The sequence below is a fragment of the Panthera leo genome, chromosome B2 (genome assembly GCF_018350215.1).
Source record: "Panthera leo isolate Ple1 chromosome B2, P.leo_Ple1_pat1.1, whole genome shotgun sequence".
NCBI classification, from domain to species: Eukaryota; Metazoa; Chordata; class Mammalia; order Carnivora; family Felidae; genus Panthera; species Panthera leo.
This window is the reverse complement of record NC_056683.1, coordinates 1790505-1815672: the sequence shown is the minus strand read 5'-3', so window position 1 is coordinate 1815672 and position 25168 is coordinate 1790505. Positions and strand designations below refer to the sequence as shown.

Here is a 25168-nt window from a genome sequence, read left to right as displayed (position 1 = left end):
TTCTTTGCCCCTGATTGGGGGGCATTTTGTTTCACTTTTCTTCCATTTTTCTGTGTTTTTAGATTTTTAACTGTGAGCAGGAATTTTACAGACAGAATGTTTGTGTCTTTGGAGAGAAGCAGGGCTACCTCACATGTAGGCCCCCAGGAGACCCCAGTGGGAGGGGGCGGCTGCCTCTGCAAGGTCAGTGTCCACGGTTACAGCCGCCAGCCCCACCTGGTGTCTGGATGGGCCAGGGAAGCATCCAGAGTGCATGTGGGAAATACAAAATACTGAGGGTGCAGGGATGTAATCCGGGAGCAGGGAGACACCTCGGGAAACCAACTCTGCTGCAGAATTTCCTTTATTTGAGTCAGTGATGAGAAGAGGTATGTGTGTGGCAGGGGAGGCTCAGGGTGAGGACAAAGCCCCAACTTCAGAATGAAGGGACATCCCTGCCCTGGAACCACTAAGGGACAGGGGCCAAGGAAGCTTGGGTAGGTCCAACCCAGAGGGGCCGGGGGCCCCCATCAGGGAGTTGCCTTCCTTCAGGGACCCCAGGTTTCCACCCTCACCCGACTTCAGAGGCCCTGTAGGAGTGTGCAGGGTGTGGGGGACAGAAGGCCTCACTTGGGAGAGGAAGAGCTTCTACCCCAGGGCTATCTTCAAGGACAGGAGAGGTTATGAAGGGGGTCTTGAGGGTCTCACTGCCAGTTCCTGCTTTCTTCAAACCTCCAGGATGGGGAAGGACAGACGCCAGAACTCCTGGGGATCACCTTTTTCAGGGATATTTGGTAGTCTGAGCCATCTACCCGGAAATCTGCTTTTCCTTTGCAATGCAGTGGAAAAAACCTGATATTCGGGGAGCAGAGAGCTGGGGAGATAGGTTTTCGTTGCCTTGTTCTCAAGCACACGCACGAACACACGCACACCAACACGCACGCACATCCAGGATGGCGGGGTCACAGGGACGCTGGGTAGGAAGGCATGTGGAGCAAAGATGGACCCAGTGTTCAACCACGTCCTTCAGGTGGGAGGCAGGTGGCTTTTTCTGACGGCCTCTGGGCCTTTCTACTTGGTTTATAGCTGCTTCAGGTACTCCAGGATGTCCGATCTGACGGTGCTGATGGGAGCCTTGTGGAACCAGCGCATGACAGGGACCCCGTTGGGCCCCACCAGGAACTTCTCAAAGTTCCAGCGGATGTCGTGGACCTTCATGGGCTCCCAGAACAGCTGGTCTGGTGAGCCCAAAAGATCCGAGGTCGGAGGGCAGGAGTTCTGGAGCAGAGAGATGAAAAAGAGAAAAGTTTTTTTTTCCCCCGTGCTTCTGTAAGGTCCAGTTTTATCTGGAGCCCCAGAGTACCCACCATCCACGTGCCCCCAGTGAACCACACATTTCAATGCAACATCACCAGTACAACAACCAAGAGCTAGACAGTATGACAGAAAATACTCCTCCCTTCCCAGTCTGCCTCTCCCATGGTTATATCATGGTGCTTCAGTAAAATAATAGCTTGTTTTCTTTGCTAAGTCCTACCATTTCTATAGCTTTGGTTTTCTTACCCGAAAAGAGAAATGGTTCGGTTTAGAGTTGCGGTTCCCAGAGTTTGGGGCTGCATAGGGTGGTAAAGGTTTAATAACTATTTTCCGGAGATGAATGTAGAATAACCCACATTTATTTTGACAGTAAGAAAAATCAAAAGTCTACCTAACTGTAAAATTTAAAATTAGCAGACTTTGAAAGGAGTAGGTCGAAGAAATATCAATAGCATCACCATTTTTGAGCAACAGAAATGGCAATTTATAGGATTTAACAAATAATTTAATATCAGAATAAATGATGGTCTCTTAGATTCAAGGAGCTGAGCTTTGCGAAAAACTCCCCACATTGCCTTTTTTTTTTTTTCTTCAGTTTGCAATGGATGGGTGAAAATTTCAACGGGGACCAGACTTGTTTGGCAGACCAGCATGTGGGAACCTGTGGCCTAAGAGAACCTGGGTGGTTCTAAGACTCGGTGACGCTAAGACAAGTTGCCATACGCACTCTACGTTATGAATTCCATGAATTCCATGTCCGTCTCCCTGACTGGAGAGGAGCCTCCAGGGAAGGGCTGGGCCCTATTAGCACTTTTGGGCTCCCAGTGGGCAGGGATCCTCACACCTATGGGGATTCCATAAACGACCACCGAAGAGTGAATCGCTACCCTTCAGTAAGGGGCGCTGGTCCACATCAGGACTGTCACAGGTTACGTTTCCTGTAGTTGAAGCTCGAGCCTCACCGTGGACATTGCCATGATTCTTGAACTTATCTAGGCATTTCTTTCCAAGGAGTCCAACCTCGATCCAAAACGAGCCCCATGCTTTCGGGGCATCTCTGCCTATGACCAACGCCTGCCAGGTGTGTGGGCACTCACCTTCAGGAAGGTAAAGACCTTCTGTTCGTTTTCTCCATTCACATCCCCTTTCTCAAAGAGCTGAAAGCTGGGGACGAAGCCGCCACCTGGACGCACATACCTGCAATGAACCAGCGTGTTCCCAAGAGGGCGCAAGTTAGGACAAGGAGGGATGGCGAAGGCCACCATAACTCTACCACAAAAGTTAGGATAAAGAGGGAGACACGGAAGACGGAAGGTGAGGAAAGAGAGGTCTCTGGGAGTCAGGACGTCATGCTTTATGGAGCCAGTAGAGACTTCCAAGAAAACTGGAAGGCATATTTTAAGGTCAGGATCCCGATTCATTTTTATTGCCCACATTCCTGCCGTCGTCCCGTACTTCTTTTCCATTGGACATTCCCCTCATGTCATTATCAAGGAGCTCAAGGCAGAGCGAATGCTTGAGCACGGCCAGCAGGCAAGTTTGCAAGCAAAGCTTCACAATGATGTTCTTGGAGCCAACGATCCACCACCCACCCTGGAAGTTTCCAGAGGAAGCCGGCCTCCAGGCAGAAGGAGGAAGGGAAATCCTGGCAGGGTCTCTGCAGGGTCCCAGCAGGCACTCACTTGAGCCCAGAAAGGATCTCTGAGTTCTTTCCTGGTTCTTGTTTTCCAAACTGGTTGCACGGAAAGCCCAGCACGACCACGCCATAGTGCTTCAGCTCGTCCTGAAGTGCGTTCAGTTCTGTGGGAAGACAGCAGCATGGGCAGACTGGCCTGCAGGCCACCCTGCACAGGGAAAGACCACTGGATGGATCCATTGATCATATGAATAAACTGAGGACTATGAGCGAGAAGTTCAAGGTCACAGAGACTGAGGAGGCAGAGCAAGAAGCTGGAACGGAAGTTTCCAGAAACAGACCCAAACAGCGGCCATTGTTCTTGTGTGGTGGTTCCCGTAAGTGGCTCTGCTGCGTCATCCAGTGGGGGTGCTTGTTAGAAAGCACAGGTCGGTTAGCCCTGTGGGGCAGGGGTGAGGAAAGGGGCAGGGGCGGGGGCCTGTGTGATTCTGAGTGGAAGTGAGATTTAAATGCCACTGCCCCCTTCCTTAGTGGTAGACTGACTGACTGGCCAAAAATTTTCAAGGCAAAGGCAAACAAAATGGACAAGCTACTCACCCCCCACGATGCCCCATGACCACACACCTGATGCCCAGGCCTCCTCCCAGGAGCACTCTCGGGTACTGTCACCTGGGCGCAGAAATTCAGAGCCTGGTTCCAGAGCATTCTCTCCCCTCTTGTTTACTCTGCTGCCTTGGAACGCTCACGGGGATTCCAGACCACAAACTCCTGTGCTCTCCTGCTGCCAGAAGCTGCTGACTTGTGTCCAGACCCTGCCAGCATCTCATCGTCAGCCACTCTCAGTCCCCACGTATTCGGTCCGCATTACCAGTGCCAGTCAGTCCACGCAGACTCCGCTCTGGGCTCTGCCGCGGCTGCCTCCCCCCAAAACCTCTTCTTAAGTGACAGTGCCTTCCTGTTTGTGTATGTTTCTTCAGCGACCGTCCGTACTCACCTTTGTCTTTAACCCTCAAGAACAGTCCCTTCCTGTGGCAGAAACACCTAGCCGATCCTGGCTCTAATGCTTCGGCGGATTCCTTTAACTCTCTCAATTTCCCCATCTGGAGTAAAGTGTGAATGAGACGCTCTTTATGATTCTCATGCGCTAGTTTAATAAATTATATCGCAGCAACAGAGTGGAAACTATGCCTTCGAATAGATGAAGAAACTCATCACGCACTGATACACAATAACATCCAAGATGCTTGATTATGTGAAAAAGCAAGGTGCGGGACTGCACGTGTGTATTCGTGTATTTCTACAGGAGAGAGGTATCTGCCTGCATAGACATTAGAGGTTTATGAAAGTCTACACCCTAAACGGATAACAGTGGTTTCCCAAAAAGAAAGAAATGTGGATGTTTGCACTGTTAAAGCCTTTTGTATCTTTTACATTTTAAATGTTGTGAATACAGTCCCTTTTCAGAACAAATTTAAATTAAAACTGAACATTTAAAAGCAGATTCTCATTCCACGGAATTGCTGTTTATACATCACAACTTTGTTTTTGCTTTTTTAATTTAAGTAGGCTTCATGCCCAGTGTGGGGCTTGAACTCATGACCCTGAGATCAAGGTCACAGGCTCTACCAACTGAGCCAGCCAGGCACCCCTAAATGTCATAACTTTTAAACTTACTATATTGTTTCCAATTTAACTGTTTGAAGGGAGAAAATTGCTACTTGCTAAGTGATATTAAACTGTTATTTAGGCTCTTATAATTAGATCCTGAGGTGTTGTAAAAATTAAGTAAAAATTTAGTCTGTAGCTTTTCAGGGTTTTTCCTAGGGCCAATTGTACATAAAAAAATAATAAATATAAAGTGACCCCCCCCAAACTATTTTAAATGTAAGATCTTTTCATAATCTGTGCTTTTGAGAGTATCTTTTTATACACAATTTCACCACTAAATTTAAAAAGTCTTTAGAGTCCCTTGGTGAATGTGAACCATTTTTTTTTGTGGTTCTTCGAAAATTAACTAATTATAATATATATAATATACTTTTATGTTACATATAACTATATAATTTATTTTAAATATTATATTTAATTAAATTATGTACATTATATAATTATATACATATAATTATAATATATATTAGATATAATTATAAAATTCATATAATTTTGCCTAAATCAAGCAGCCCCGTCCGTGTTAGCCCTTGTAGGCTGCTGTAACAAAATACCATAGACCTAGAAGCTGATGAACAATAACAGTGTATTGCTCACAGAACTGAAAACTGGAAGCCGGAGGTCATGGTGCCGTTGTGGTGGTTTCTGGCAAAGACTCTCTACTCTACAGACTGCACACTGCCCGGCTTCTCCCTGTGTCCCCCCCACAGTGCAAGGGCTGGGCGTTCTGTGGGGTCTAATCCCTCCATGGGGGCTCCACCCTCGTGACCTTCTCCCTGTGTCCCCCACGGTGCAAGAGTTGGGCGTTCCGTGGGGTCTAATCCCTCCATGGGGGCCCCACCCTCGTGACCTTCTCCCTGTGTCCCCCACGGTGCAAGAGTTGGGCGTTCCGTGGGGTCTAATCCCTCCATGGGGGCCCCACCCTCGTGACCTTCTCCCTGTGTCCCCCCATGGTGCAAGGGCTGGGCGTTCCGTGGGGTCTAATCCCTCCATGGGGGTCCCACCCTCGTGACCTTCTCCCTGTGTCCCCCCACGGTGCAAGGGTTGGGTGTTCTGTGGGGTCTAATCCCTCCATGGGGGCTCCACTCTCATGACCTCAGTACCTCCTGAAGGCCCCATCTCCTATCACCATCATATTGGGCATTAGGATTTCAACATATAATTTTGGGGGGACACAAACATTCAGACCATAGCACCTGCTAAGTATTAATTTTAAAATATCAAAATTTAGGGGCACCTGGTGGCTCAGTCAGTTAAGAATCTGCCTTCAGCTCAGGTCATGATCTCATGCTTTGTGAGTTCAAGCCCTGAGTCGGGCTCTGTGCCGACAGCTCAGAGCCTGGAGCCTGCTTTGGATTCTGTGTCTCTCTCTCTCTCTGCCCCTCCCCACTTGCACTCTCTCTCTCTCTCTCTCTCTTTCTCAAAATAAACATTAAACAATAAAATAAAATAAAATAAAATAAAATAAAATAAAATAAAATAAAATAAAATATCAAAATATAGTGAACCACGTATCTTAGAGATGAGGTTGCAATGTACTTAAATTTAAGTGGTGTTAAAAGAGAAAATTCCTGGGGGCGCCTGGCTGGCTCAGTCAGAAGTGTGTGAGACTCTTGATCTTGGGGTTGTGAGTTCAAGCCCCACATGGGGTATAGAGATTACTTAAATTAAAACTTAAAAAAAAAAAAAGAGAAAGTTCTTGGATTTCTTATTATTGAAGTTTCATTAAGACAAATTGATGGGAATAAAAAGAAAAAAGGACAAATCGATGGGACTTTCTATTTAAAAATTTTTAAAAATTTATTTATTTTGAGAGACAGAGAGAGAGAGAGAGAGAGGGAGCAGGGAAGGGGCAGAGAGAGGGAAAGAGAGAGAATCCCAACCAGGCTCCACACTGACAGCATGGGGCTCGATCTCACACACCACGGGATTGCGACCTGAACTGAAATCAAGAGTCAGACGCTTAACCAACCGACTAAGCCGCCCAGGCTGGGCGCCCAGGAAATTTGTTTTTGATCAGTTGAATAGATACCAATGTGGACATGTCAACATGTGGGACATTCTTCTTAAAAGCTGTTCGTGTATTATTTTGATTCCGTTCTTTGTAGCGTTTGGTGCACTTAACCTTTTGAATTAACCTTGAAAACAAGCATTTTAAAAAGGCAGAAAAATTCTTGGTGTGTCAGAAACTGCATTTATCTCTACTGCAATCCATCTAAAACTTTAAATAACCACGTCTGGACCAACAGGGAACCCAGAGTCTTCCCCAGGAGCTCACGCAAAGAAAGAATCCACCTCAGGCGTGGCAGAAGGTCGGGCCAGGTTTGGAGAGACACAGCATCTTCCCAAACGGCCACCACACCAAAGATCATCGCTTAGAAAACCACATCTCCCTCTTGTGTCCTGTGGCAGTGCCGTGGAACCCGAGTGTTTTCCAAAAGATCAGAGATCAGTCCTCTCTGCTGTTGTCACCAGCGGGCAAGAAAGACAGAGGCGGCCCCTGAAAGCCAGGCTCTGGCCTGGGAGTCCAGCCACGGCTTGGCGTTTCCCTGGTACAGTTACACAGGACATCAGTGTCACACAACACGGGACCACGAGGACTTAAGACAAAACAAGACCGCTCCATAATCACATTGTCACACAGACAAAACATGAACCCTGTCCAAATTGCAAAAATGCCCCAAATTTCCCTATTCTTGTCAATGTAAGGGACTTCTGCTTCTTCACTGGCTACAGTTTTAGCCTTATTTTATCCTCCTACCTCATAGATAGGATCTACTGAGACAATTTTTTTTTTTAATGTTTGTATATTTTTGAGAGAGAAGGACAGAGCATGAGTGGGGGAGGGGCAGAGAGAGAGACACACACACACACAATCTGAAGCAGGCTCCAGGCCCTGAGCTGTCAGTACAGAGCCCGACACAGGGCTCGAACTCGTGAACAGTGAGATCATGACCTGAGCTGAAGTCGGACACTTAACCGACTGAGCCCCCCAGGTGCCCCTATGAAGGCGTATCTTTTTTTAAAATTTTTTTAAATGTTTTATTTTATTTTTGAGACAGAGAGAGACAGAGCATGAGTGGGGGAGAGGCAGGGAAAGAGGGAGACACAGAATCTGAAACGGGCTCCAGGCTCTGAGCTGTCAGCACAGAGCCCAATGCGGGGCTTGAACTCACGGACCGCGAGATCATGACCTGAGCCGAAGTTGGACGCTTAACCGACTGAGCCCCTCAGGCGCCCCTATGAAGGTGTATCTTAATCATTGTCACAGAACTGTCCCCACTTCTTCACTTCCTGACAGCATCCAGTTCAGGGCAAAGCTTCCACTCCTTGAATTCTTTCCCAGAGCACCTAACACAAGCCCAGATTCTCAAATAAGTTCTTTCCAGCACCTTCTTACTGAGGAGCCCCATGGTTCCCCACAGTAAATGTTCTACCTCAGGGCGTCGAGGAACAAACCACCTCGTTTGGTGACAGGTACGTTCCTGGCCTCTGACTGCATCTTCGGGAGAATCTTATTTCTCAGATCTGGAGATAATTCTGTTGGCCCCCAAGGAGTAGAGTGGTGGCAGGACTGAGGGGGACGGACGCATGTGATCACCACCCCCTCCCCCAATGGCAAATTGGGAAAACCTCTGGAATTAGGATGTGGCCATCTGACAAAGCTGGTTCCAAAAGAATTGAAACACGAGTTCTTACCAGGATACTGAGCTGTCAAGCCACAGTAGGAGGCCACGTTGACGAAGAGGACGACCTTGCCCGCGTACTGCTTGAACTGGATGTAGTCCCCGTCACTGAGCGTGAGGGCACCGTACTCGTAGATGGTGCCTGTCACCCCTGTATAGCAATCCATCTGGAATGTAACAAAAACAACCATAATGAGATGATATTGACATAAACAATGATCCCCAACACCCGTGGATTTTTGCAAAGTGCTTGACGTTCTTTCATGCAGTACCGTGGAAGTCTAAGAACTGAGGACACTTTTTCCAGCAATATTTTTAGTTATGGCGAGGCCACCACTAGAATGTGTGTCTTGTAAGTGACATTCCTTTTTGTGTGTGTGTGGGGGGCTGTCTGGCTTTGTCGGTAGAGCACGTGACTCTTGATCTTGGGGGTGTGAGTTTGAGCCCCACATTTGGTGTAGAGATTATTTAATTTTTAAAAAATGTTTACTTACTTTTGAAGGAGAGAGAGAGAGAGAGAGACAGAGCATGAGTGGGGGAGGGGCAGAGAGAGAGGGAGAAACAGAATCTGAAGCAGGCTCCAGGCTCTGAGCGGTCAGCACAGAGCCCGACGCGGGGCTCGAACTCATGAGCCATGAGATCAGGACCTGAGCTGAAGTTAGAGGCTTAACCGACTGAGTCACCCAGGTGCCTCAGGTGTAGAGATTATTTGAAAATAAAATCTTTAAAAAAAAAAGTGCCTGTATGTGCATGTGTGTATGTTTGTACGTGTGTGCATGTGTATATATGCACATGCACATATGTGTAGGCACACACATGTGCATTTATGTGCACGTGTGTGTGCATGCATGTGAATGCACGTGTGTATATGTCTGCATGCATGCACACATGTATGTATGTGCACACGAACATGTGTGTATGTGTGTGTGTGCACGTGTGACGCTCTAGCCGTCCCTGGAAGATCAGTACGAGTGTCCCCTGTGCTCTGACACTGCACGCTAACACCATGCTCCAGTCATCCCAGCCCTTCTAGAGTTTGCTTAAGAGACCTCTGCGGTTTTACATCCATTTTTCATCTATACGTTCTTAAACTGTGATTTCCTTCCCCCAGAGCTGGGCCAATAACGTGTTCTCCGTCTGGGTCCCATGGAGGCCGTGCCCAGAGCCTTGCCAGTGCGGTGCCCACTGCTGCAGAACTCATCTGTCTTGCCCCCTGTTGTGGACAGCCGTGACTGCTCCCGGATGAAATGGGACACAGGGGAAGGAGCTGCCCACCCACAAGCAGCCGTGTTCCAGGCAGACCGGGCCGGGTGACAGGCTGGACTGCTCTTGTCTGAGGAGATGTCAGACCCCCGGAGACTGCACAGAAGTCAGAGGATTCTAGAACGATGGAGCGGGAGCCTCCAGGGATCTGGTCCATAAAGGACGGCCTGGAGCAGTAAGGGGACCGCCTATGGACGAGCTTCCGCAAGGAAAGGCCACATGCTGTCCGCTTCTCGAGTCTGTAGCTGCTTCCTCACTGTCCTGGAGGAGGAGGTGACCCTGGGCAGGCGCCTTCTCTAGGTGTCCGCCCGTTCGTCCACACCGGAGCACACACGTTGATCCAAACGTCTGGGAACGCTGGCCTCCGAACGCCCCTAAGATGCTGTCATCCGTGCGCCTGTGTTCCTGTGCCTCTGCCTTGGCTCCACGCAAACCCTTCCTACTAGTTGCCTTTTTCGCTACTTAACTTAAAACATCACATGGAGGGGCGCCTGGGTGGCTCAGTGGGTTAAGCGACCAACTTCAGCTCAGGTCATGATCTCACAATTGGTGGGTTCCAGCCCCACGTCGGGCTCTGTGCTGACAGCTCAGCGCCTGGAGCCTGCTTCGGAATCTGTCTCCCTCTCTCTCTGCTCCTCCCCTGCTCATGCTCTCCGTCTCTCAAAAATAAACAGTAACACACACACACACACACACACACACACACACACACACACTGAAATCATTCTAAGAGCTGTGATGCGTGCACCTCTTGCCTTCATGCGACCTTACTACGTCTGGGCTCAACAACTCCCGGCTTTTGTCTCTCACGTGGATATCACCCCGTAAGTGGGATACAGAACCCCAAGAAAGCCGTACACTTGAAGGGTGGGCCTTCCCAACTCCAAGGTGAGTTCTGCTCCAGTCTGAAGGGATCAGGATACTCTAAAATGCAGCCGTTTATTCAGAGGACGGCTTTCTACCGCTCCAAGGCCACCCCAACCAGGCGGTAGTGGCTGGCACAGACCGGATGCCTCCCACAGGTTGCGTCTTGTCCTCTCAGAGAGGGGAAACGGTCTTACAACAGCTACCAGTCTTTGGGCATTTTATATGCATCATCTTACACATCACAGGGACCAATGGCAGAGCGCTCAAAGTGGTTTGCGGACCTAGACAAGTATCACCTGGGGACATATTAGCAACGGAAGTTCCTGGGTTCTCCCGAGACCTGCGGAATCGGAAACTCTGCGGGTGATGGGAGAAGAACGAACAAAGGCCGAATTTTGCTGTGGCTCGCAGTCTCCAGGCAGGGCTCCCGAGGCGTGTAGACCGTAACACTCCTACAGCTCCTGCGAGACTTCCTCTCACGTTTTACCACTGCAGCTTTGCTCTGGTCAGTGTGACTTCACGAAGCACAAACACCCCCCTACATATACGTTAGCAATCGTCACCAGACATACGGATCAATACACATCTGGAGGGTCTCAGGACTGAGGTCTTACTAAACAGTAATAACTAACCTTATCGTAACAGCAGCTCGCCCCTCAAGGTCTTGGAAGCCTTGCTTCCAAATTCCTGACCCTTATGCTGTCCCCCAACCTCCTGTGATCAGTCACTCCTCACAACCCCAGTGCAGCTCTTCCTGTCCCCGGGTCCTGTCCCTGTGCTATAATAAAACCACCTTTCTGCACTGAAAACGTCTCAAGACTTCTTTCTTGACTGTTCATGGGGGGCCTCCCCTCTGGTTGTTGTCTGGGGGTCCCTGCACTTTACCACGGTATTCTCCACCTTCTACAGACCAGGGGGAGGCCAAGAAAAAGGGACGTAACTGGTGTAAGGCCACAAGTGAGGCTGTTTTTGAATGAATTTGTCTGGTTTTAAAGTTCAAATCTGCCGGTACCTCAAGGCACCTACGGAGTCCCCACCCTGTGTCCTAAGGCTCGTACACACATGTTTTACAGGGTGGCTGGTGACCTCCAGTGTGGGGACTTCCGGGCATCAGGAGCTTTGCGACCTGAGAGCAAATCCTCCTCCTCTGGTACAAGCTTTGGACCCCCACCCCACCCCCAACCGCTGCTCACCAGCCCACGTCCCCTAAAATTACATTGGGCCAACAAATACTGGCCTTGTGTGTTTTATTATTCCCCGGGAAAAAGAAGCCCCTGTTCCCTGACCCTGACGCCCCAGAGTGCATCCCGGCATCAGCTAGCTCTTTTCCCACGAGCTCCAGACCAGGGGCGCGGCGCCCAGGCAGCCTGGGTCCCACCTGCGGTGGCACCACCGCCCGGCAGGGGGCCGCTCAGCAGGGCTCCGGACACCTCGGCCTCGGACGAGGCCCCGCAGGCCAGGTGAGTCGTCGGGCGCTGCGGTCCGCTGGGTCCCCAACGGGACACTCACCCTCATGGTCTGCGGTTTCGGGGCCGGCTGAGCGAGGCCTCCCAGGAACAGGGGGATGAGGCACGAAGCCCAGAGCTGCGGGGCCATGGCCGGTGCGCGCTCGCCCAGGAGGCTCTGCGCTGCCGCGGAGCGTCGGCCCCTTTTGAGCGCCCGGCGGGAGCGGGGCGAAGGCGCGCCCTCCAATCGCAGGGCGGCGTGCACGCGCGCGCACACACACACACACACACACACACACACACACACACACACGCACGCGCACGCACCTGCCCCCTCCCCTCCTCACTCTCCCTGTCCCCTCCCCGCTGCCCCTGCACGCTCCTCCTCCCCTCCCCTTCCCCGCTCCCCCTGCCCGCTCGCCCCTCCCTCGCGCCTACCGCCCTCCGCTAGCCCGGGTGCATCCGGGAGACGTCTTGCACCTGTTCTGGCGCACGTGTCCGGGCGGGTGGCGGCGGAGGCCACTCTCTGGGACCGGGAAGTGCCGTCCCCACCCTCTCCAAGTGACCGGCCGCCCCTAGGTGCTCCCCGCATTCTGGAAGTGAAGCTGCCGCCACTGAATCAGAATCTGCTTTTTCAAAAACGAGCGTCACGTGGTTCGTGTGCGGAGTAAAGCTTGAGAAGCGCAGTCCTGGAGGACGGTACCTCTCGGTCCTGTGTCCCAAACCTCCATCGGTAGTCACGGCACACTGTGTTTCCTAATGACGCAGTCTGGCCGCGGGGCCCGAGTGTCCCCCGGAGAGGACCTCGTTCGCGTAGGTGGCGCAGCCGGGGGCGGTGGGGTCACACCTGCAGGGCGGTCGCGGGAGAGAACGACCTACACTGTGAGTCCCGAGCGGCCCTGGGCTGGGGTCTCCCTCTGTTAAGCACCTGCCCGCTTCCTCCGAAACACCTGTCATTGCGAGGCCCTAACGGACACCGGGCGGGGGCGCTGCAAGGCGTGTGACTGGGTGGAGAGGCGCCCCCACCCGCTCTCCCACCTGCTCCCGCCGGTTTGCCCGCCGGCTCGGCTCGGCTCGGCTCGGCTCGGCTCAAGACCCCTGTGAACGCAGGTGCTAAGTCCTTCCTTCTCGGCTATAAGCCCTTTCCGCCCCGCCTCTGCCAGGATCACCCGCGCGCGCCTCTGCGCCTGACCCCGAGGCTGGCGAACTCTCTGGAAAGACACGCTTCCGGTCGGCTCAGATCTCCCGGCTCTTCTCAGGGGCCTGTAAACTGGCCTGGTCGCTGATCCCTGTTCCAGCCTGCAGGTCCCCAGGACATTTGCAGCAGCTGAGCAGAAGGCTCCCTCCGGGGGGTGGGGGGGGGGGGTGCGCAGGCCTACATGCACTCCCAGGCTCTCCGGCCTCTCCCCGCTCTCAGCCCCCAAATAATGGCCCAACCGCAGACTATGAGGTGACTATAAGGTGCCGGAGACCATTGAGTTCAAGACCCCTGTGCACCACTGACCAGCTCCTTGACGCAGAAAAGGCTCAGGTCTCTGAACCTTAGTTTTCTCATCTGTAATATGGGCATAATTAATAGTGTCTACCTGCTAGGCTTCAGCAGTGCTGATAACGATACAGGACTGAGCCCAGCGCCTGACACGGGCAAGCAGCCATTCACACACTCCTCTTCGTGCTCGAGGAACCTGAGGCTGGAGGGAGGTCACCAGCGGGTCATGGTGAGATGAGAGCAAACCCGGGGTTCCTGTTGTAGGCCCCTTGGTCTTCTCCCATATGGATCATCAGTTGTGACTAAATCCCCACCATCTCTCATGGGGACATTTGCTCATCATACAGTAACCCTCCCTTGAGTGGTGAGGACCCTTCATCACAGATCATCAGTAGGGCCGATGGCCCCAAACCCCAGCTCCCCAGGTCTCGTTCCAACATTCCTCGTGAACTTTCGAGCGCCTTGGGTTGGGGCCTCCAGCAACCAGAAGTGAAGGTGTGGGGCGCACACCAGGATGCACCTGTCTCCGGTCCACCGGAATGAATGTCAGGGCTCCATTTCCCTTCTCTCCTCCTTCGGAGCCTGCATCCTGACCTGCTTCCAGGAATTTTGCTTTGGTCCATCCCTTGTCTCCTTCCTTCCAGAGTCTTCTGTGTCCGTCTTCCTCCACGCTCTGCCTCTGTTGTATGATCTGCTGGAGATCAACTTTGTTGACACCACTCTTATGTTGAAAATGCTTTGGTTCCTCCCTAATTCCTACACCTTTAATTTGAAATTCTATGGAGCACTCCAGATTTGACATCGGCCCAATTTCCGGGCCTATCCTTCACTCTGTAAATACTACGTTTCTGGCAGATTGAACTTGCTCCATCACCCCAAGTCCACCTATCAGGGTGTTGATTCTTGACCTCTTAGGTAAAACCTGGGCCAGTACTTTGGGATCGTTCCTGAAAGGTTTCTTGATAGATTAGTTACATATTTTTATCAAAAATAATGGGACACAGTTCTATCAAATAAGACTTCAGAGGTAACTCTCTGAGGCCTGAGATACTAATCAGGTCCTAAAGAGCTTGACCAGGCCTTGAACTGGACCCAAGATCAGGTCTGCTAAAGCCTAGGGCAGAAAAGGGTGAGACTCAGATCAGTTTGTCTCAATCGCTGTTTCTGTGACCCAGTCAGGACTGAGCAGTTTACAGGACATCGGGAGGGGTCCTGGGGTGGGGGTGGGGGGCAATGATCTGCTCCAGATGATAGGGAGGGGTCCTAAGGCAGATCAGTGATCTGCCCCAGATCATAGGGTGTTATGGGCTGAATCATGTTCCCCCAAAAGATATATTGAAGCCCTAACCCCCTGGACCTCGGAATGTGGCCTTATTTGAAGATAGGATTGCTGCCAGTGTGACAAGTTGAGGTCATACTAGAGTAAGGTGGGCCCCTAATCCAATGTGACTGGCGTTTTTTATAAAAGGATGGCCATGGGGCGTCTGGGTGGCTCAGTCGGTTAAGTGTCAGACTCTTGATTTCGGTTCAGGTCATGATTGCACGGTTCGTGGGATCAAGTCCCACATTGGGCTGCTCGCTGATATCGTGGAGCCTGCTTGGGATTCTCTCTCTCTTCCTCTCTGCCCCTCCCCACTCACTCCTGCTCTCTCTCAAAAAAAAAAGAAATGTTACTTGGCTTCAAATCTAACTTTTTGTTTGATTTTAAAACTTCTTTGACTTCTTTAAATGCACTAACAACACGTATTTGGATTTTGAGAAGAGTGATGATTTTGCTGGTACATTTCTGTCCAAGTTCATGACTACTACAGCCTTACCCTTGAGGATGCCTCAGATCCAGGCTGGCTGTGGCCTTCAGGAGGGCCGCTGGTCCTGAAACTGTGTCCTCGGGGGCCCTGCCACCATTGCCAGAGATCCCACCCTCATCTGCTCCGAGAGATCATTCTTGTGTTCAGTGAGACAAAGGAAACAACATGTGCAGGGGAACGTGCCCTTTCCCAGGTGAAGCCGACGTCCACTATTCCCACCCTCATGTTCCAGGGAGCACCCCCGTGTCCACGCACAACTGTGGGCGCTGGAGACCCCGTGGCAGCCACAAGAGTTAACCGACTCGTCCTCCATAGACCCACCGCCCCCCAGCAAGGCGATGTCCCAGAGCCTCCGTGAGTCTGGCCTTCCTCCTCCCTGGGAAGGAAGGGACACTGCAAGCCAAAGCCTGTCACCTGGGCAGGGATCTGGGACTATGAGATGAACATCTTCACTGCCTTTGACGCTTTGTATCTTTTCATTTCTCCACATCTTTTGGGTTGTTTCCTTGTTTGTTTATTTTGAGGAAGAGAGAAAGCAGGGGAGGGGCAGAGGGAGGGAGAGAGAGAGAGAATCCCAAGCAGGCTCTGAGCTGTCAGCACAGAGCCCATCGCGTGGTTCGAACCCACAAACCGTGAGATTATGACCTGAGCCTAAATCAAGAGTAGGATGCTCAGCCGACTGAGCCACTCAGGTGCCCCCATATTTCCACATCTTTTAAGAGGAGGCCACCAGACCTCTTGGTGATTTAATTTGACCAGATTTCACCTTGGGAAGACTGGAAAGAGAAAGTATTGACTCGGAAACCTCTAAAATTTTAATGCTTGAATATTTTAGCTTCTTGAATTCATATATGGGCTTTCAGAGGCCCAGAAAGTGGAGCGATTGCCCCTCTGGCCTCGGGTGGCCTTACCTGAAAAGCAAGCACTGGTCTCTGTCCCTGTGCCATCAGGTCAAGTCAGGGGCCACAAAGGGAAGCTGGGAAGTGTCACCTCTTCCAGGGGACTCTCCACCAATGGTTCACGCCAAGTTCTGGCCTGGGAGGTCCCTGCAGCTCCCAGCCTATGTTGGGGCAACTCGTCCTCTCTCTGGACACGACCTGCAGGAGCAGAGTAGAAACACAGGCTTCAGAAGGGGCGGCAGAACCAGAAGGGGAGAAGATAGGAGAAATAGAGCAGTGGTGAGGGGAGAGGGGACATCAGGGGGGTAGGGGAAGGAGCGAACAGAGTACGAGGAACAGAAAGGGAGGAGAATCAGTCTGCATCAACTCCCCGTTTACTGAGTAGCAGGAATATTTAGGTAGATTTTCTTATGAAAGCATCACCAGAATAACCATAAGGTTAATACTTTCTCCGTGTTATAAGTAAGGATATAAATACAGAGTAAAAACAAATAGCTCCCCGAGTTCCAGGCCGAGTAATATGTCGAGCTGGGACTCACACTCAAGTATGTTCTGATCCCAAATCCGGACCCTGTGGTAACTGAAGTAATGGCCCCCAAAGATTTCAGGTGTTAATCCCCGGAACCCAGACGTTATCTTATCTGGCAGATTTTGCAGATGTGATCAAGTTAAGGATCTTGGGATAAAGGGATTACCCCGGATGGTCTGAGTGGGCACTAAATACAATCACACACATTCTTAGGGGAGGGAAGCAGGGAGATTTTGCTAAGAAGACAGGACAGATACGACAACGGGAGCAGAGGTTGGAGCAGCGCCAGGAAGGGGTCACGAACCTTCTTCCAGTTGCTCTTGACGTGTTCCTCCTTCTGAGCCCTTACCACAAGCAGCCTTTCATATCTCTGTTTCTGCAACAGTGAGGTAAGGCATTTTGGGCTTTTTCTATCATGAACCTCAAGATTCTTCGAGTCTCCACACATTGTCCAATTCCAAAGCCACTTTGAGATAAATATAAATAAATATAAATATATAGATAAATATATAGATATATCCCTCTTTATATCTACATTTATCTCCTATTAAATATGTAGATATCTAAAAAATAAATATATAGATATCTGTATCAATGTAGGTGTATTTATGTTTGTGTATATATGTATAGGTAGAGAGACAGAGAGGGAGGGAGGGCGATTTATTATGAGGAATCGGCTCATGTGACTGTGGAGGCTGGGAAGTCCCAAGATCGGCTATCAGCCGGCTGAGAACCGGGACAGCTGATGTAGTTCTAGTCTGAGTCTGAAGGCAGAAGACTGGTGCTCCAGCTCGAAGACAGGCAGAGAGAAAGAATTCTTTCTTACTCAGCCATTTTTTTTTTTTTTTTAATGTTTAGACTTTCAACAGATAGGATGAGGCCCACCCACGTTGTGGAGAGCAATCTGTTTTCCTCATGCTGCCAATTTAAGTGTTACTCCCAGAGCACCTGGGTGGCTCAGTCGGTTGAACGTCTGGCTGTTGGTTTTGGCTCAGGTCATGATCTCACGGTTTTGTGGGTTCGAGCCCCGCGTTGGGCTCTGTGCTGACAGTGTAGAGCCTGCTTGGGATTCTCTCTCTCCCTCTCTCTGCCCCTCCCCCACTCACGCTATCTCTGTCTCTCAAAATAAATAAATAAATGTTACTTTCATCTGAGTGATGAATCACTAAATTTTACTCATGAACCATTATTACACTATATGTCAACTAACTTGGATTTAAATGAAATTTAAAAAATTAAAAAATACGTATATATGTTACTCTCATCTGGAAACACCCTCACAGACACACTCAGAAATAATGTTCACCCAAAATATATGGGCACCCCATGGCCCAATCAAGTTGACACAAAAAATTAACCATCATGGTGAATGTATTATGAAGATTGACAATGTGGACAACATCTTTTTCTTTATATATTTAGATAGGTAATGCCTATGTTTAATCACAACAGTAATATACCATATAATTATATAATTCAAGAGATTGGATATAGTGTTATAAAATTCTAAGGTCTTTACATTGCCGAGAAAGAGGGTAAAATGAGGCAGATTAACTATTTATGAATAGACTCTGAATGATATATTCAGATATATATCCTGGATGCATATATCCCTGATGCATTTTGTAATCTCAAAGAATGTTCAAAGTGTATATAATCATCAACCTTATGGGAGTGGGGGAGGGGGAATAAACATATACCAAATAGTTCAAAAGAAAACTAGAATGAGAGAATATGGGATATAGAACAGAAGAGACAAAATAGACACCTAACACAGAAAGATAAATAATGCTTGAAAGTAAAGGGTAGAAGTTACTAAGCATAAATAAACCAAAATAAAATTTGCTATGTTGTTTACAGACAAGGTAGACTTTAAGGCAAAATGGATAACAAAGGATTTAGAAAAATTTTTCGTACTGATTAAGCATATAATTCACCAGGAAGATATAATTACTGTAAGTTTGTAAGCACCTAATAGCATAACTAACAATATATAAATTAAAAATTGACAGAAACTGGGTCACCTGCGTGGCTCAGTTGGTTAAGCATCTAACTCTCAATCTCAGCCCTGGTCTTGATCTCAGTGTTGTGAGTTCAAGCCCTGAACTGGGCTCTGTGCTGGGTGTGAAGCCTACTAGAAAAAAAAAAAAGTTATTAAAAATTGACAGAACTCTACAGAGAAATATACAAATCTGCATATAGTGGAAAACTCTAACATACTTCTTTTAGTAAGAGAAAAAGCAGGAAAAACATGAATAATGGCATATGAGATTTAATCAGCACAGTTATCAAATTAGACCTAGCAGACATATATAGAACACCTAACAACTGCAGAATACATATTATTTTAAAGCACACATGGAATATTTACAAAAATTGACCATATGCTGGGCTATAAACCAACTATAAATTTGAAATGAAATGAAATTTGAAATTTGAAAGTATACAGATCTCGTAGAGCAGAGTAACAGGATCAACCAGAAAAGCCTACTCGTGCATTCCTGCTGACCTACAAGATATTTCCACGCATCTGCTGTGCGTGTGATTCTACTTCTTAGATTTCTAGCAAAGACATGCTTTCGATCTATTGTCTCCTTGTTCTTAGCATGCTGAGCCTTGATTGGTCTAGGTCCCCAGGAAGCCCTAGCATATGCATAGAGGAGCGTACAGAGGCTTTTTACACAAGCTTTGCTTGTACGAAGTCACCAGTTACGGAACTGTCCTGGGCACCACACTTCGATGCCACAGCACACGTACAAGCACGGAATGTTACTTCTGTGCACTAGCTCTCAGAGCTCAGAAGGCCTATGTGTGTGTGTGTCTCCTTCAGTGGGGGCAGGTAGGGCCTCCCACAGGCACAGCCGCAGACTTACAGTTTTTCAAGCTGTAGCCTGAACCACTAGCTCAGGACCAGAGAGACACTCTGAGCTTCTAGGGGTAGCTGTATTTGTTTCAAAGGCTCTGAATACATTGGGAACTGGAAAAAATATTTGGCCAGAACATCCACTCTCAGTTTCTGGATGAAACTCATGTCCTTAGAGGAAAAGATTTTCTGTTCCTGCTATTTTAGGCAAACCTAACATCGCTATAGACAGCAAGAGTATTGAGGGGTCGGGAACCCCTTGGTGTTATAACCGTAGTGCGCAGCGTCATTTTTCTAGAGAGTGAGGAGTCCATAGTTTTCAACAGATCTGTAAAATGGCTTATGTGCGTCCAACCAGATCTATGAGCTATTACTCTAAGACATCTAGAGGTCTGCCTATTCATCCGACCAGTGTTTATTAAGCTCCGAATGAATCAAAGCAGGTGACTTTTAGACAAGCTGGACAGAGTAAGCTGCACTCAGGCCGTTTACACCTCATGGGTAGGTAGACCATAAATCGATGCATGCTCGTTTCATGGAATAAACAAGAAAGCTGCAGAATTTGAGAAGCCCTGGAAAGAAGACCACAGATGAGATCACACAGCGTAACCGGGAGGAGTCAGAGGGGGTCCCTCCATCCAGGGGACCCGGGAGGTGAGACCTGGGACACGGCAAGACTTAGAGGCAGCGCCGGGTGGAGGTGGCTGGCAAGACCCAGAACAGACCGGAGCGGCTGGAGGATGCGAGGGCTCCGACTCCGGGGCGCCTCGTGGTCATTTGGATTCTGGACGTTCTCTGAGCAGCCTTGGGACCTGCAAGCGGGAAAACACCGTGTCAGATTTAACCGAATATTTTTACAACGTTCACTCTGCCTGCTGCATCGTAAAGGGCCTGTGGGGGCCCGAATCGAGGCAGACAGATGACAGATCATTTCTGCCTCCCTTCATGAGTTCATCTAGTTTCTCTGCGTTACCGGCTCGCTCGGTTCTTGACTCAGACGCGTGGAAGGATGGAGACCCGACACCAGAGTGGGGGCATAGTTCATAGGGCTGCTACGTACCGTTCACGCAACAGAGAGAGCGGGCCACTGCGGAGCGACAGTGGGACCGGCCCCGGAAGCTCTGGCCGCATCCTCTTAAATTTGCTTTGTGTACGAGCAGATTGGACTTGGATTGACTTGTTTGACCGGCAGCTGGTGGGTGCATCACACTTTGGCTTGGAGCATGCGCCTGCCCCTGATGCATTGTTCTAATTGTATTTATTCACGCAGTGCGTATTTATGGGTTTCTAACGAGCTTTTGCTGTGACCGGAAGGGCAAGTTGTACCTTTTGTGCGCATGCTCAGCTCTTGGAGCTCGCCACCCCCTCCCCCCACGCCCCGCCCCCGCTGTGGCTTCTGAGCCGGCTCTGCGGTTAGGCCTTTCCTGTCCTGTTATTCCTTGGAGGTGGCTCAGAGGTTGTGGCCCGCACCTGCTTTATCCCTCCTCACGCACGTCTAACTACCTGCGTCATAATTCAACAAATACCTACTGGAAGCCAGCTTACATCCTGACGCTCTTCCTTAGAACATGCTCTGATGTATTAATCTACATTTTTATTTGGTCTGCCCGCAGGTAGAAACGCTATTTCAGGTCTGATTCGATCAATATAAAGCACATTTTTTGGAATACTGTGCACTAATCAATATAGTCCAAGGTAGCATTCTTTTCTCTAATAATATCCTTGGAACACTATCAGTTCACTCATTTTTATTTTTTATTATTCACTTTGGCCTTAATGTCAACCAAAAGTCAGTCTAAGTTTATATGAATTGCCATTTTGAGATTGGTGCCCATTTTAGTTTACCCACCCAGGCAATTGAACTTTAAAAAATATTTTTTAATGCTTATTTATTTTTAAAATTTTTTTTTTTCAACGTTTTTTTTTTTTTTATTTATTTTTGGGACAGAGAGAGACAGAGCATGAACGGGGGAGGGGCAGAGAGAGAGGGAGACACAGAATCGGAAACAGGCTCCAGGCTCCGAGCCATCAGCCCAGAGCCTGACGCGGGGCTCGAACTCACGGACCGCGAGATCGTGACCTGGCTGAAGTCGGACGCTTAACCGACTGCGCCACCCAGGCGCCCCATTGCTTATTTATTTTTGATAGAGTGTGAGTGGTGGAGGGGCAGAGACAGGGAGACACAGGATGCAAAGCAGGCTCCAGGCTCTGAGTTGTCAGCACAGAGCCCAACACGGGGCTCGAACTCCCAGACCAGGAGATCACCAGGTGAGCCAAAGTGGATGCTTAACCTGACAGCCAATCAGACATCCCTCCCCACCTGTTCCCTTTCTGCTATAATTTAGCTTGAACACACACACACACACACACACACACACACACACACACAGGAAGTTCGTGGCAAGGCTAGTCACAAATGTCTGGGAGGTCGTGGATTCTCCTGGGTGCCTGCACCAGTAGGAGATGGAACTATGGAATTCATGTTTCCTTCACAGCAAGCTCCAGATGGCATCACAGATTTCTATTAACTTATCCTGATACAAGATTAACCCTCCTCCTCAGAGTCCGGGGCGGGGGAGAGGGATCAGCCCCGACTGCCCACCGATCCGGGAATGGCTTCGAAAGGGCTTCTTGTCAACCTGGTCCCTGATGCCTAACTCACTGAGCCTTGTTCTGTCTCCCATTTGTTTCCATTTCTACACTCTATACCCTTCGCTGTCTATGGCTGCTGTCTCTTTCTCTCCCTGCCTGTTGTGTCCAGGGACAAAAGTTGGGATTTAGGGCTTAAACAGAACTGGCTTTGAGTTCTTTCTAGCTATGCAATTTTGAGCAATTTTAATTTGTATGTGTATTAGTTTCTTCTTTGTAAAAGAACATAATAACGATGACTTTTAAAATAAACGTTAGTGAGAATTTATACCTAGAAATGCCTGGCACAGAGTAAGGACTTAGTGACTACTCACAAAAATCCCACTATTTGTCTGTCTTCTTTCTTCCTTCCCCTTGCCTCTCCATTCATCTCTTTTATTTACCCTCTAACTGTGCTATTCCTTTTCTATCCATTAATTTTAAGAAGCCCCCTTCCCAGCTTGTTACCTTTGATTAAATATTTTCTATGGAAACTCTCAAACACACGCAGGCAGCAGGGCGAAGAGTATCATTGATCTCATATACCTCCTACTTGCTTCAGCCGTGATCAGCACATTTCCCGGCCAATTTCATCGACATCCACATGTGCCCCCAGCCCTCCCCCCTTGCACAGACACACGGAATGATTTTGATGCAAACTCCAAACATCATATCACTGCATATGTAAATACGTCCTGCCTCTCTTGATCTTAGGCAGAAAGAGAGCCAACCTTGTCCCTGGGTGTGACTGCAGGGGTTTTCTAGGTCAAGTCCTGGGGTGACTGCAGGGGTTTTCTAGGTCAAGTCCTGGTGTTATTCTGGTGCCCTCAGACCCTTCATAGGGTGCCAGAGGCGAAGGGGTGATAGAGAAGCCAAGTGGTCTCAACAGCGAATCTGTTCTGCATCCGATCTGATTGCAACGTGGATAGACAGTTGTGGGGGTACGGTTGTAGCTGTGTCTGGCCCTGGCCTGGTGGCTTGGACCGGCCAGTCTTTCTACTTTACTGAGCATCTGGCTCTCACATATACAGCTGTGGCCTGGAAAACCTATATGCCACAGGAGAACTCAAAATCCACAGAATTTCTTGATTCTTACTTTTGCTTCCCAATCGCCTAGGGGTAACAACTGATCAATTCAGCTTCGGAGGAGCTCAGAATCTCTCTCAAAAGCTGAGACAAAAAAACTGAGAATGTCGCCTTAGAAAGGATTTAGGTGATTTTTTGATTTATAAATGGGTAAACTGAGGTCTAGGGAGGTATTTTCTCAAAGCCTTACAGACCTGGGACGTCATTGGTGATGGCCGCAGGGCATGATTGTTGACAAAGGGCATCTTTTATTTAGCATATTTATTCTTTCCCTGGGAGCAAGGGCCTGAGGCACAGACTGCAGAATCTGCAGGTGGGAGGGCTCTGGTTTCCAACCGTGTAGGTTCCTCGGGTTCCGGTAGTTGTGCCAGGACACGGAGCTCTCTCCCACGCCCTCCCCCAGCCCATTAGAGCTGGAGTAAGAGACAAGAACACCGCCTTGGGGAGCACACACCCTTCCTCTCACTGCCTCCCACCCTCACCTCCAAGCAGCAGAGCTCTCCCTGGAGCAGAAAGCTGGGGTCAGTGACACGGCCGTGTGCCAGGCCGCCTGGCTCTGGGGAGTTCTCGGGGCCACAGTCAGCCCAGACCAGGGGAGAGTCCCAGACCTCAGCAAGTTTGGGAAAGGAAGTCAGCAGGTTAAGAACACGTGTGGATGAAAATTAAATGCAAAAGGCCTGTGGTCTCTCTGGGACTTTCCTCCATTCTCAAACATGTTTTATGGGGAATTGAGCTAAGAGTGGAGAGACAAATGGATTTGAAATAAAAACTCAAACTTTTGGTCTAGGTCTACACTATTCTGACACTGCCCAAGTCATGTCCCCTGTCTGAACCTCACTTTTCCATTGCAAATTCGAGCAAGGAATGCGTGTCCTATCTGCGTAACCGGCTTGCTGGGAGGGCTAAATGGAATCACTGATGTGAAGGACATTTGTGAACTACAAATGTTACATAAACATATGCAATATTATTTTAAAGTTGCAGATTTAGGGATAAGTCGTATGCCTCACACTTGCACCCAGAGTAAAGAAAATCCTGGAGGTCTGAACGGGGATCCCAGATGCCAATGGAGATGATCGAATTCAGGGAAAATATTCAAGTAAAACTAAATGGGGACCAAAATCTCTATGTGAGGTCTGCGTTGCAGAGGCTGGGTTTGAATCTGGGATGAAGAGGTGGACAGCATCTCAGCAAAAGCTGAACCTGTTTCCTTTATAACCAAAGGAACCAAACTTCTGTTACTTTTAATTAAAACACAAGAAACTTGCTGTCGATTTTCAGGCAGGATCAAGTCAGTAACAGAAGTGAGGATGGGGAGTCTGGAGGTTTTATTTAACTGCCGCTCATTAGCTGTGTCACCTTGGGCAAGAAAGTTCTCCTCCAAGGAGTCCTAGCTCAAGGAAAAGTTGGAGTCTGAATGGGAAAAGTAGGCAGTGGTTGAGACATAGTGATTTCTGCCACCCTGTGTGGGATGAGCTGAGGGCAAAGTACAGGTTATAGCCTCCCCCCATCCCCCCCCCCCCACCCAGGTGGGACATGTGTTTCCTTGAACACTCCTGGCTGTCCAAGAACAAAAGAAAGGGGTTTAAGTGCTTGCCATGATGATGTGGGAAACTAAGGCAAATGAAAAATTAAATTCCCTTACTGCCTACAGCCCATCGACAAATCCTCAAAACTGATAGAATGACCTCCCTCTACGGGGTCAGCTGCCTCAATGATGACACGTCGCTGGGGGCAAAGGGAACCCTGGCTTAACATTACCCTGACCCCCCCAGGATCCTGCAAGTCTACTTCCTTTGTCTTAACCGCCCTGAGATACATGCTGGCAAACATACTCCAAGCATATGCAACCCCACCCTACATCTGAAGGGTCTCATGACTGAGGTTTTACTAAACGGTGATAAGTGGCATTTCCCTAGCAACACCAGCCCCTCAAGGTCCTGGAAACCCTGCTTCCAAAATTCCTGGCAGACTTACTCTACCCCTGACCCCCTCCCAACCTGAG

At 49.2% G+C, this 25168-nt stretch overlaps 1 protein-coding gene and 1 long non-coding RNA gene across 6 annotated transcripts; both read right to left on the bottom strand.

Moving 5' to 3' along the window:
• Positions 1–303: 303 nt before the first annotated feature.
• On the bottom strand, positions 304–18652 carry GPX6 (glutathione peroxidase 6). Of its 4 annotated transcripts, XM_042937628.1 has the most exons (7): positions 18611–18652; positions 16891–17052; positions 16070–16255; positions 8300–8453; positions 2979–3096; positions 2394–2493; positions 305–1257 (listed from the first exon to the last, which is right to left on the bottom strand). In XM_042937628.1, exons 3-7 carry the CDS (start codon positions 16103–16105, stop codon positions 1060–1062), a joined length of 606 nt encoding a protein of 201 aa, XP_042793562.1. In that variant the 5' UTR covers positions 16106–16255; positions 16891–17052; positions 18611–18652; the 3' UTR covers positions 305–1059. The 4 variants fall into 4 exon arrangements, with proteins under 4 accessions (XP_042793560.1, XP_042793562.1, XP_042793561.1 ...); XM_042937626.1 differs by lacking the exons at positions 16070–16255; positions 16891–17052; positions 18611–18652 and adding an exon at positions 9566–10061 and having other exon boundaries at positions 304–1257; XM_042937627.1 differs by lacking the exons at positions 16070–16255; positions 16891–17052; positions 18611–18652 and adding an exon at positions 11926–12053.
• A 190-nt stretch (positions 18653–18842) lies between these two features.
• On the bottom strand, positions 18843–20795 carry LOC122219464. Of its 2 annotated transcripts, none has more exons than XR_006202384.1 (2): positions 20510–20795; positions 18843–20261 (listed from the first exon to the last, which is right to left on the bottom strand). It is a non-coding gene; the product is annotated as an uncharacterized LOC122219464 (long non-coding RNA). The 2 variants fall into 2 exon arrangements; XR_006202383.1 differs by lacking the exon at positions 20510–20795 and adding an exon at positions 20423–20470.
• Between the last annotated feature and the right edge of the window lie 4373 nt (positions 20796–25168).

Excerpts from the sequence above, each read along its gene's own strand:
- GPX6 (XM_042937626.1), bottom strand. The coding sequence starts at position 9,706 with ATGGACCAGATCCCTGGAGGCTCCCGCTCCATCGTTCTAGAATCCTCT. Across the intron at positions 2,494-2,978 it reads GAGATCCTTTCTGGGCTCAA|GTATGTGCGTCCAGGTGGCG; the intron begins GTGAGTGCCTGC and ends GGTTCATTGCAG. Across the intron at positions 1,258-2,393 it reads AGGTCTTTACCTTCCTGAAG|AACTCCTGCCCTCCGACCTC; the intron begins GTGAGTGCCCAC and ends TCTCTGCTCCAG.